Source organism: Mesitornis unicolor, unplaced genomic scaffold (assembly GCF_000695765.1).
Source record: "Mesitornis unicolor isolate BGI_N332 unplaced genomic scaffold, ASM69576v1 scaffold2424, whole genome shotgun sequence".
NCBI lineage: Eukaryota > Metazoa > Chordata > Aves > Mesitornithiformes > Mesitornithidae > Mesitornis > Mesitornis unicolor.
In genome coordinates, this window is record NW_010179251.1 from 15647 (window position 1) to 28006 (window position 12360).

At 40.7% G+C, this 12360-nt stretch overlaps 1 protein-coding gene across 1 annotated transcript in view; it reads right to left on the reverse strand.

Moving 5' to 3' along the window:
- The window catches only part of LOC104539224 (rho GTPase-activating protein 10-like), a 20509-nt gene extending 12227 nt beyond the window's left edge, over positions 1–8282 (reverse strand). Inside the window, exons 1-3 of the mRNA XM_010182696.1 lie at positions 8204–8282; positions 5037–5137; positions 3261–3332 (exon numbers count right to left, since the gene is read on the reverse strand). Coding sequence (XP_010180998.1) covers positions 3261–3332; positions 5037–5137; positions 8204–8282 — 252 coding nt within the window. The remainder of the gene's footprint in view (positions 1–3260; positions 3333–5036; positions 5138–8203) is intronic.
- Positions 8283–12360: the final 4078 nt, after the last annotated feature.

A 12360-nucleotide genomic window follows, 5' to 3' on the forward strand; every position in this document is an offset into this window, starting at 1 on the left:
TTCCTGCTCCTACCAGACTTTCATTGCACCTGCGAAAAAAACCCAACAAAGACAAATATGCATAAAACATAAAATCCTGCTAGCAAAGGAGACACCCTCACAGACACATATGAGTGTCATTTGCATGTGCAAATAAGTGTCCCCGACCATCAAAAGCAAGGTATGAGAAAAAGGACAGCCACTAAATGTTTCTAGGAAATCTAAGCTCTTCTAATTTAGAAGAAGACATTGTAAAACATCATTTTCATTTCCTCAGTCCCAGTTGCTTAACTCTGTGTGTTAAGACAGAAATCAGTATTGATGAAAACGATCAACCAGTTCTGAAGCTATTTTTAGTATAACTACTTACATTTGAAAATAATTTAAGTAAAATCAAATATTAAATTCCACATTCAAGAACTGACGTATTTACTCATCAAAATGATACCAGTGCAGTTAAAGTATTTTTCTATCATTTGTCAATTTGGAATTTCATTTAAATATATTCTGCCCAACATACTGGTTAGACTCTACAGACATAGTTGTTCATTTTTTTTCTCTTAATCTTTCATTTTCTTAAGTGATATACAGTTTTGTTCTCTGAACGATTGGATTCTTAAGATGGTAAAGGGATCTGAGCTATTTACGAGTGTTTCTCAGAAAGAGATTTTACCAAAAATGCTGATTTTTTTTCTCCATTATGAGTGTAAGAACTTCCTTTTAAAAAGTAGACACAATATTCCTTATCAACCGCAAAACAGTAAGATATGCATATAGTATTAGTGTGATTAGAGAGAACAGACTAGCATACAGGAAATTAGTGGGGAGAAAATAAATCTTTGTGTTTATATTAGCGAAATTTCCACTGATCTGCTCAACATTTGAGTGCTGCCAGAAAAAAACAGAGCTATCGACTTCTAAACAGGCAAAGCCAAAAACTTTACACATGCACTTTGGGATTAAAGCAGCAACATCTTTTACTAAAGGGTAATTCAATAAGGGTTTCAGCTTCTAGCACTATGAAACTAAACTTTTTTTCTTTTTCTCCTTATGCTTAACTTGGATCACAGAATCACAGAATCGCTCGGTTGGAAAAGACCTCTGAGATCATCATGTCCAACCGTTCCTGTCTACCCACTAAACCATATCCCTAAGTACCTCATCTACCCACTCTTTAAATACATCCAGGGATGGTGACTCCACCACCTCCCTGGGCAGCCTGTTCCAGCTTCTAACGACCCTCTCAGTAAAGAACTTCTTCCTTATCTCTAACCTGAACCTCCCTTGGCACAGCTTGGTGCCATTTCCCCTTGTTCTATCCTCCATCACCTGGGAGAAGAGACCAGCACCCACCTCTCTACAACCTCCCTTGAGGTAGTTGTAGGTGGTGATGAGGTCTCCCCTCAGCCTTCTCTTCTCCAGGCTAAACAACCCTAGTTCCCTTAGCCGCTCCTCATAAGGCTTGTTCTCCAGATCCCTCACCATCCTTGTGGCTTTTCTCTGAACACGCTCCAGAATCTCAACATCCTTCTTATAGTGAGGGGTCCAGAACTGAACACAGTACTCGAGGTGCAGCCTCACCAGTGCCAAGTACAGTGATGATCATTTCATCACCAGGGCATGAAAAATACACGAAAATCTGAGGCAGCAAATTCAACTCTTATTTTGTAATGGTGGAGTGCAAATTTTCACCACAGCAAATACTTCACAATGTTCTAGGCATATTTTCACTACTACCTGACATAATCTGGTTTTCAGAGCTAAACAGGATTATATTTCCAGTGTCAGTACTTTGATTATATTGAATGAATTTTCAATTAAGACTATTCAGAGTTAAATATTTTTGGAAGATCTTTATTTCAGTGTTACACAATTATGCAAGATTGTTCTATTTAAGAGCACTTAGAATTCTGTCCAAAAAAAGGCTAAATCACCAATAAGAGCTTCAACTTCACAAAAACAGTATGTAGGGAGATACAAGGGAAGAAACACCCATCGAAACAAAGTAAGAGATGTAGACTGTGTGAATGTATGTAGACTGTGTGAATGTAACTTGTCAAGTAAGAAACACTGGGGACAGAATTCTGACTAGGAAATGGGTGAAAAGTATGAGATCATTTAAAACATTAGGAGTTCTCGCCCCCAAAATGGCACTGTCCTTTAAATCCAAAACTACTGTTGAAATAATCCATTTGTTACAGCTGCTTCTGTGACAGTAGGCTACATTTAGAAACAATTCTTTTTCTTTAGATGACTTCCTATGTTACAGACCAAATTTTTATTGTATGATCTCTTTCTCAGAAATCCATAAAAATTACATAAAGCTCATTGTACTATCAAACTGCAATGATATATGATCAACAGAGCATTTTCCATTCATGAACATTGAAATCATATTCAGAACATGTTAATCATACCTGCTAAAGTCAAAATATATAGCACTCTCATAACTGAAACATTATCTTAGCTACTAAATATCACGGCTGATGAAGTAATGAAATTATAAAGTAAAACATCTGCAGAGTGGTAGTTTAAAAATGTATAAATTAAGTTTTGCAACAAAAAACTCTGTTAAAGAGCTGTCTGGCTTCCTTTTTTTTTTACCTTTTTTTCTTGAATAAACATTTTAATTTCTCACTGGAAGAAGAAAAGTAGACAGGTACAAAGAGGTCAAACTTGTCCTTGTTACTTTTATCCAAAGCTAGTCTGAATTTAATACATGAAGTTTACTTTGCCTTTTTTTAAAATACACACAACATTGTGACAACCTTAAAAATATTACTGAATATTTCCACCAAAAAAAAAATACTTTGAATGAGATCTTCCATCCCTGCCTTCTTCCACTCACACAGAGGAAATGAGGTTTTTAAAACAAGAAGTGAAATAAAGCAAATATTCACTTTGCAGGTTACAAAAATACGGTCAAAAGCGTATGGATGAGTTCCTTTGGGCAGTTAATATTTTTCAGCCTTTGATTGTGCAACCGCAAGCAAACACAGAGCAGAACAGTTACCCATTAGGAAGGAGAGCAGCCTGCTAGCAGCATTGCTCCTGTCCCAGACACAAGAGATAAGGAGAGAAGGAAGGGAAAGGAATATTCTTCTCCTCTTGAAACATATTTTCCATTCATTTCTGAAGCAAGTTCTCAAAGTAGAAAAAAAGAAGCGCGAACACATGAAATATAAACAGCGGTATCTCTGTGCCAAATACATGTCATTACTGCAACGCAATCCAAGTAGAGAAATTAAACAAATCTATCATAAAGGCAAATAAGAACAAACCTTTACAGCTCCTAGCTGCTCTTTCCTAAATCTTTCCAAAGGTTTGATCAGAGTTTCAGTGACACTGAGTGCCTGAAGAAAAAAAAACATGGGTTAGGTTTCTGGAGCCAGACAGATAAGTCACTTGAGCATCAGCAATAAAAAGAAAAGAGCAAGCAAGCTCTGGGGTAAAATAAAGAAGCATGTGAATTAGAAACCTAAATCCTAACTCAAAAAAAATCACATCTCTAAGATAATTTAAGCTGTCAAAATTTCTATCCCTTATTTCAATGCACTGTCAGGTAAACAAATGCAGAAATTTCAGAATTTTACAGGCTGCAGCCAAACTGCAACTGCTTTACTTGTGCCACTCTTGCAGACCAGGTTGATGGCCTCAACAACTGGACACTAGAATGAGACACAAGACAAATGATTTTCATTTGGGAACACAAACATTTCTTGAGTAGTAAATAATAAGCTTTTAACACACAGTCAAAACCATTAGGCAATGATACATGTATTTCCAAATATTTACATTTAAGTACATGAAGAAAACCTTAAGCTAACCTAAGTTATAAAATAAAGAGATGTCAAGTTGTGAAACAAGAGGTTTAGTTGACCGGGTGAACATCCACCAGTGCATTTACGATAAACAGCCTCATAGCCCTAAAGAGAAACAAAGAGGACACAATATGCCAGTATAAGACAGAAAACTGTAGCTCACTTGATCTGGCCAGCAAACGCAGTTTCTATTTCACATGAAATTTCACCAGAGATAGAGTGGGGTTGGGTTTGGTTTTGGTGCAAACAAAACTTAGCATTTTAAAAATGTCTAAAATCTCAGCAAAGGTTGGAACTTCTTGAACACAACAGCAGCACAGAAAAGATGGCAGGAGCATCAGAGGTGTGGAGGAGCAGATGGGATCCTTACATTCTCGGTCCTACGGCAGACTCACAGAGTAAATCATGCCCAAGACTGGACTTAACACAGCCCTGAGCTATCAGAAGTCCAGGTAAAGCTCCCTGGAAGCCCACCTTAGATACACCAGAAGCCTTTCTCTCTCTTCCCCCGCCCCGTTCAAATGTGAATACATTTAGATAAAACACTGCAGGCTTAGATCAGTGGAACACTTCTGAAAAGCTCTTACCATAAAACACAAGAGGGATGTAAATAGTTGAGATTTGGCATAACACACAACTGAACAGCGCTGTCTGCTCCCACCCACCCCTGCGGCTATGCAGGGATTACTGTGGGAGTCATCCTGCCAATTCCCTGTAACCAGAGCAACCCCACCAAGGCAGCATGCTAACCTATGTACCTACCTGGAAACCCAAATATCTGGCAAGTCTGGGCCAAACTGCCTACTGCACAGTCATCCATACAACAGATACCTCCTCACTTCAGAGCACTTGTTCTTACAGCTCAAATTCTTTTTCTGCGGCCATTTCCTGGTTTTGTCAAAAACACTTAAAAGCACCCTTCAGTGCACCCTTGGTGGGAGCAAAAGCAAAAGGAAACTTGACAGCTCTGTCTTTCAAAGGTGTACAGTAGCACTCGGCTAACCATAACCTAGGAAACTCTTGTGCCAAGGGCTGGGGAAGGACAACTGAGCAACTTGTGGCCACATCTCCAGCCCAGCAAAGAGATTTCCTGAAGAGTTCAGCCCAAGGCTTTGAGGATGCTTATGGTGGCTGGAGATCCATTCACTCCTCAAGCTGCCTCTGCTCAGTCCAAACAGGAGCTCAAATGCAGTTCTAGAAAAGATTTAGCCTACCTGGTAGCCTGTGCACATATACTGTAACTTCCAGACTACTGGAGTCTCCAGGGAAGGTTTTACAATAGTCAGGGTTTTCAAATCTTGTCAGGCTCCCAAAACTTTCCCAGAAATTCTTAGGAGCTGAAAGTAAACAGCAATTTGGATTTATAATTGGATTAAGCACCAGAAACAGTTTCCTGGGACACAAGAGAAGCACCTGAGGACTGAAGGATCTCTCCCGGCTGACCACGAGGATTCTCACAAATCAGAGTGGAGCGCTGCACACAGAAATGACAGAATAGTCCTTCTGTATCAGAAAACTTTAGCAAGTTTAAATTGTTTCTGCCAGTTTTTTCTATACTGACAAAGCAAAGGAGAAAGCTATGAGGCCTCCTCAGAGTAAAACTCAGAGAGGATGATGCTAGCTGCCAGAGCACCATGATAAGTAGAATCATTTAAAAGCATTTAAAAGTAACAACTGAGCACTTAAATGGCCTGAAGCTTAAAAATAAATACCTAATGACAAGTTGGTTATTACTTGTTTGAACTTTTACACAAAAAAGTGAAAAGTAAAATCAACAGGCAGTGAATGTATGCAGAATATGAAGTCCAAGTCAAAGAAAACCCTACCACCTTGATGTAACAAAGAAATATAAAAAAAAAAAAAAGAAAGCAAAAAACCTGACAAAGACTGTGGTTTAGAAACCAGCAGGTTTGGCTGCAAATCACTTGGCCTGCTACACTCCTGTGCAGCATTAACCACGGGAACCACTACAAGAATTTGTTTGAAGCAGAAAATGATCTTTCAACCAAAAAGGGATGTTCCCTCAGCGACTGCCAACAGAGATTCCAGTGGTATGATGTGCCAATAATTCTTTCAGTAAAAGAAAAACAAGCCTCTGCTCCTTCCAAAAAAGGATGTTTCTCATTTTGCACAACTTAAATCAAACTTTTGTTAACAGATGCCTCTTCAGTAGAATTTTGCCTGCCACATAGGAATTTTATGATTTGTCACCCTCTTTGCTTCCTGTCTCTGGGTTAAACAACAGGGCTCTTGAAGTGGGATCTTTGTAGATCTTTGGTCATTCTAATGGAGCTTCATACCAGGCCCATATGCAAAAATTAAAAGGACTATTTCCTCCGCACTGAAATGAGCATGTGTGTGAGTTGATTTGTGTATAAACAGAAACTGTCAACCAAGATGTGACTGATAAATTTAACAGTGAATTACAGAGCTGTTGTTCTGACTGGTAGAAATAATAACAAAGTTCCTAAGTAAAATACGCATAATACTAGATGAAATAGGGAAACATACGCTCTGGTTTCCAGTACTTAGAATCCAGTACTTGTCACGAAAAGCAATCAAAAGATGTGCACTTATTTATAGAACAAAACTATTTACTCTGTTACTCATTGTTAACTCAGTTTATTTATAACTTGGAAACTCAAAATAATACTTCTTTTTTTTTTTCTTCTTAATCCACAGAGAACAGATCAATAGACAGTCAAGACAGAAATGTCTGTGCCAGGAAACAAAAGTCCTTGCAGCTACCCAGCAGTTTCTACTGAAATCCCACCAGACATCTTATTTCTTGGCAGATGGGGGCAGTCAGTTCTTTGGCTTTCTCTGCTCCATCCTCTAAAACCTTTATCAGATGGGATCTGTCTTCTTGAAGTTTCTTGGTTTCATTCCTAAAGTAAAATTCTCCCAGTATGGGGAACTAAGCTAAGGATCACTTGAACATATTTGTCATTATCACTTGTATCTTCCCTAAGAAGTAGGACCATGTTAAAATACAAAATTTTCAAGAAAAGTTATATTAGATATTAGATATTCATTAACATACAATTACGTGTTCCTTCCTCTTTCAACTTCTGTCTTGACTCTTAAATTAATTTTCATTCCTTTACTGCTCTAATCCTGGCAGACTATGATGCTAGGAATATAATACTTAAGGGGCACAAAAAACCTCCTTTCTTTCCTTTGTATCTCTGATCTATCCAAACCTACCTGAAAGGAATATATACTCAATTTCAAAGCCTAGCAGGCAAATCATGGTAAGTCATAAGTGAATCAATATAAAGAGGTCATGTCTCAGAGAGCAGTATCTTAACCAGCTTTATGAATGTCAAAGTCTCAGGAATGCTTTAAGAAATGTTTAACCTGATATGCCCACATGCCTCAGGCAGACATTCTGAAACTGCTCACACTATTCTCTTCTATTTGCTGCACCTATGCAAAGGTCAAAGAATTAACTTAAGTTGAACATATAAACCCGATAATAACAGCAAAAAAATCTTAATTGCCATCATCACCTCAAGAAATCAGCGTATCAAACATTTCCAACAACATCTTAAAGCAGGCTTTCAGTTTTATGTGTACATCTCCTAATTTCAGATAGAAGCATAGAATGGTTTCAGTTGGAAAAGACCTTTAAGATCATCAAGTCCAACCATTGATCCAGCCCTACTAAGTCCTCCACTAGACTATGTCCCTAAGCACGACATCTACTCATCTTTTAAACACCTCCAGGGATGGTGACTCAACCACATCCCTGGGCAGCCTGTTCCAGTGCTTGACAACCCTTACAGTAAAGAAATTCCTCCAAATATCCAACCTAAACCTCCCCTGGTGCAACTTGAGGCCATTTCTTCTTGTCCTATCACTTGTTACCTAGCAGAAAAGACCAACACCCACCTCTCTACAACCTCCTTTCAGGTAGCTGTAGAAAGCGATGAGGTCTCCACTCAGTCTCCTCTTCTCCAGACTAAACAGCCCCAGCTCCCTCAACCACTCATAAGACTTGTGCTCCAGACCCCTCACCAGCTTTATTGCCCTTCTCTGGACATGCTCCAGCATCCTGATGTCTCTCTTGTAGTGAGGGGCCCAAAACTGACCACAGAATTTGAGGTACAGCCTCACCACTGCCCCTACTCCTGCTGGCCACACTATTCCTGATGTAAGCCAGGATGCTTTTGGCCTTCTCAGCCACCTGGGAACATTGCTGGCTCATGTTCAGCTGTTGATCAACACCCCCAAGTCCTTCTCCAGGCAGCTTTCCAGTCACTTCTCCCCAAGCCTGTAGCATTGCATACGGTTGCTGTGACTCAAGTGCAAGACCCAGCACTTGGCCTTGTTGAAGCTCATACAGTTGGCCTCAGCCCACTGATCCAGCCAGTCCAGGCCCCTCTGCAGAGCCTTCCTACCCTCAGGCAAATCAACACTCCCTTCCAGCTTAGTGTCATCTGCAAACTTGCTGAGAGTGTACTCGATTCCCTCATCCATGTCATTGATAAAGATGTTAAACAGAAGTGGCTTCAGCACTGAGCCCTGGGGAACACCGCTTGTGACTGGTCGCCAACTGGATTTAGCTCCATTCACCACAACTCTCTGTGCTCGGCCATCCAGCCAGTGTTTTACCCAGCAAAGTGTATGCCCGTCCAAGCCATGCCCAGCCAGTTTCTTCAGGAGGATGCTGTGGGAGACGGTGTCAAAGGCCTTACTAAAGTCCAGGTAGACAATGTCCACAGCCTTCCCCTCGTCCACCAAGCAGGTCACCTCATCATAAAAGGAGATAGATAGGATTAGTCAAGCAGGACCTGCCCTTCCTGAACCCATGCTGACTGGGCCTGATTGCTTGGTTGTCCTGCATGTGCCGTGTGATGGCACTCAGGATGATTTGTTCCATCACCTTCCCTGGCACCGAGGTCAGACTGACAGGTCTGTAGTTCCCCGGATCTTCCTTCCAGCCCTTCTTGTAGATGGGCGTCACATTTGCAAGCCTTCAGTCAACTGGGGCCTCCCTGGTTAACCAGGACTGCTGATAAATGATGGAAAGTGGCTTGGCAAGCACTTCTGCCAGCTCCTTCAGATGTCTTTACAAAACTTCACCTGCTCAGGCAGAGTTGTTGTACAGAATGGTGATAATCTTGGCTTTTCCAGCTCCATATTTTTCAAAAGAAATAAGTAACAGGTTGCAGATTAAGGTGCCCAAACCAACATTTCCTAGAGCAGCCCACAAAGGCACAGACTAAATCCATTAGCAAGTGTGTTTATAGCTTTTTGCTACTTCATCAGTCAAGTTAACAAGATCCAACAGGTCACTTACCAGTCAGTGCCAGTCCACAAGATGACTCCATTTCCCTTCTCAGAGAAGGGGGAAACTGCTTCTCCAAGCACCTCTTCCTATGCACTCACTGTAACCTGACAGACAGCACCAGCCACCAGCATTCAACATTCCTCATACTTTCTCACCCTCCTGCAGCAGGCTGGAGCAGTTTGTGTAAGTTCCCGCTCCCCTTGCAGGCACAACCAGGCTTGTCCTGCAGAAGAGGACGGCTGCTTTGTGTGGGCTGTAAAGGAGTTTCAGCCCACAAGAGCTGTGCCTGAATACCAGCCCAGCATCTGTGGCTACGAAGACCAGACCAACCTAAGCTAATCAAAATTTGTTTTGCCTATTATGAAGCTATGGCCTCCCAGCTTTCATCTCAAAAGTGTCCTCAGACCCCAGCCTTTTTCTGGAAGAAATGGCAATTACACATTGCTCATCAATAACTCTGGTGGTGAGGTAAATCAATGCTGACTAATTCTAAATCTAAGCATTCTCCTGTACAAGACAGGTTTACTGAGAAAGAACAAAAAGCTGCCATAAAAATATACCCCGCTGCAGACTGCATAACAACACGGGAGTGCCGAGTTCCCATTCTCATCCCAGGAACTGGAATGCAGACGAGATGCCAAAGAGAAAGATGGTTTTAAGTTTCCCAGTGTGCCGACTGGAAAGATTTATTTGTAGACAGGGGCAGGATTGTTTCTCCCCTCGACAAAGTAAAGAGGGAGGCTGCCAGTCAGTAGGACAGAGCTCATGAAACTGAGCAAGTGTCAATGAAACCAGATCTGCAGAGGAAGTTTTGCTCTACTCAATGTAACAGAGAACAGGGGAAGGAAGAGAGACCTAGCAGTGATTCAATAACAAAGTAGTTAACACTGCTGCTAAACAGAGAAAATTACTTTCTAATAAAGACGTTTACTACCTAAAGCTGCACTTCTGCACAGAGAGGATATAGCTCTTCTGTGTTTTTCCTAAGGAACTGCAACATTCAGTCTAAAAAAAATAGCTGATTCTGATACCTGCCGTGTTGGAGGAGGGGAAAACAGATAAAAACTGGTTTTTCCTTCAAAAAGCTTTCCTGCTTCACATAGTGATTGGTTACTGAAATTTCTCAAAGCATTAAGATCTGAGCCTGAAACCCTGTATTATGTAACTTTGCAGATACAATTCCACTACTGAGAACATCAGACGTTACTTGTGAAGCCTTAACCTCTATTCTTTCTTTTCCCACAAGAATGTGATTTGCCTTTACAGTTACACGAATGTGCTCCCCTTTGGTTGCACACCCAGCTCTCCTGTCGGTATGCCCTTCAGATAGTGGCATACCTCTCTAACCGCTTCTCAGCACCAATTTTGTATTTATCTGGAGCACTGATGATTGCAGACAGTGCAACCCACACCCAAAACTTGTTTGTTTGTTTTCAAATGCAAGTTTTCTTCTTGTAAAAGTGTCTGGATTTTCTCACTGCTCTAGAGGTCTCTCCATAGCTTTACTGTCTTAAATAACGAAAGGGTCTCAGCCACACACACTGGGACCACAAACACGAGTGTCTGAGTTTGCTGGGTTTTAAGACTGGAGTCTACAGACTACAGGCTTTTAAGGGAGTCTCACAGCACATTAATCCTTGTGTGTATTTGCATGTGTGCAGAAGCTATGACAAAAGAAGTGACAGCCATTCCTCTGGGTTCATTTGCTACAGAGGAAGCCATCTGGTAACAAGGGAGTCAGGCAGACAGCTTATCTGTCTTGGATACAATCTAGTTTTTACATTTCTGAGACACCTGTAACATAACAAACCACTTTTCTCTTATGTGTTCCAGAAAACTACCCCTGCGGTTTGGTAAGACAACAACAACTTTCTCAAATTGTTCCAGAAGGAATTTTCTAGACCAACCACTGCTTCACAAGCCATGACACAGACAAACTCCTTTGCTTTGCACTTTCTAGCTCTTTTAAAAGCAGCAGCATTGGCTTACACAGAATATACCAGCAGGACTCTTGAGTTCCCCACTTCTAGCCAAAGATTATTTCCTGTTCAGTGGAGGTTTACGTCTGACAGGACAGACAGCTAAAAATGCCTCCTATAATCTATATCAAAGACTGTTTGCATTGATTCGCTTGCCGTGAAACTGCTGGCCTCAAAAATTAAATTGGTATCATTAGCAGACAATGTAAAGAATAAACTGTTTCATTTTTTAAAAAAGACAATTAAATGAGGACAGTAAGCTGTAGTAAAGATTACTTACTAAAAGCTATTTAATAGTCCTAGCTTTTGAATAAGTTTATTTTTATGAAACACATTCCACTGTAAAGAGAAAAGTACTACGAAGCCATAAACACAACAAATAGGAAAAGAAAAAAAAGAGACACCGAGTTTCACAAACAGCAACAAATCAGCTTTTCCCCATATGAAGTGGAGGAAAGCTGTGGAGAACTCCTTCAAAGAGGGAGCTTCCCTTAGCAAACCCAGACACACCAGAACACAGGTCTGGCTTTCACATGAGCAGAGAATCCCTTCCAGGCCATGCTTTGAAATCAGCAAAAGGTCAGATAAAGATCCTGACAAAGCAAAAAGGCTGCTCAGGAAAGGAAATGGCACAACGTCCAATTTCTTCGTTCATGGCAAAGCTCATTGCTGATCAAAAAGATGCCCCTGACAGGCAAGGAATCTAACAGCGAACAACGGTTTCAGTGTTCAGTCAGGAATGAACTGCTCGATTATTGTCGGCACAGCCCTCCACGAGAAACAGTGGTGTTATTAACAACCAGCAACATCCAAACTGGTGACAGTTTGACAATGCAAATTCCAAACATCTCCCATTGATGAAATAACAGAATGAAAATTCTCTGGTGAGTTATGTTGATGCATGAGAGACCACAAAACTATGTGAAAGAGGAAGCTGGTGCTAACAGAACTTTTCAGCCATATTCACTCAGAGGTGGGAGGAATGCACCCAGAACTGGCTTTGTACTTTTTTCTATTGTATAGACAACAGTCATCTTTGTCTTATAGATTAATGTGCACATATGTCACTCACAAAACAATTTCAGAAAACTGTTTATGACATTCAAAAATAAACAAATAAATAAATCAAACATTCAGTGTCAGACATCAACAAAATATAAGATGTGCCCAAAGTAGTCTTAATTCTGCATTCGTGTTCCATATTCCAATAATTACACGACTGCCATCTGGCCTCATGTCATGCAGAGGAAAAGTGAAGGCTGAGCAATGCAATACAGCAGGCATT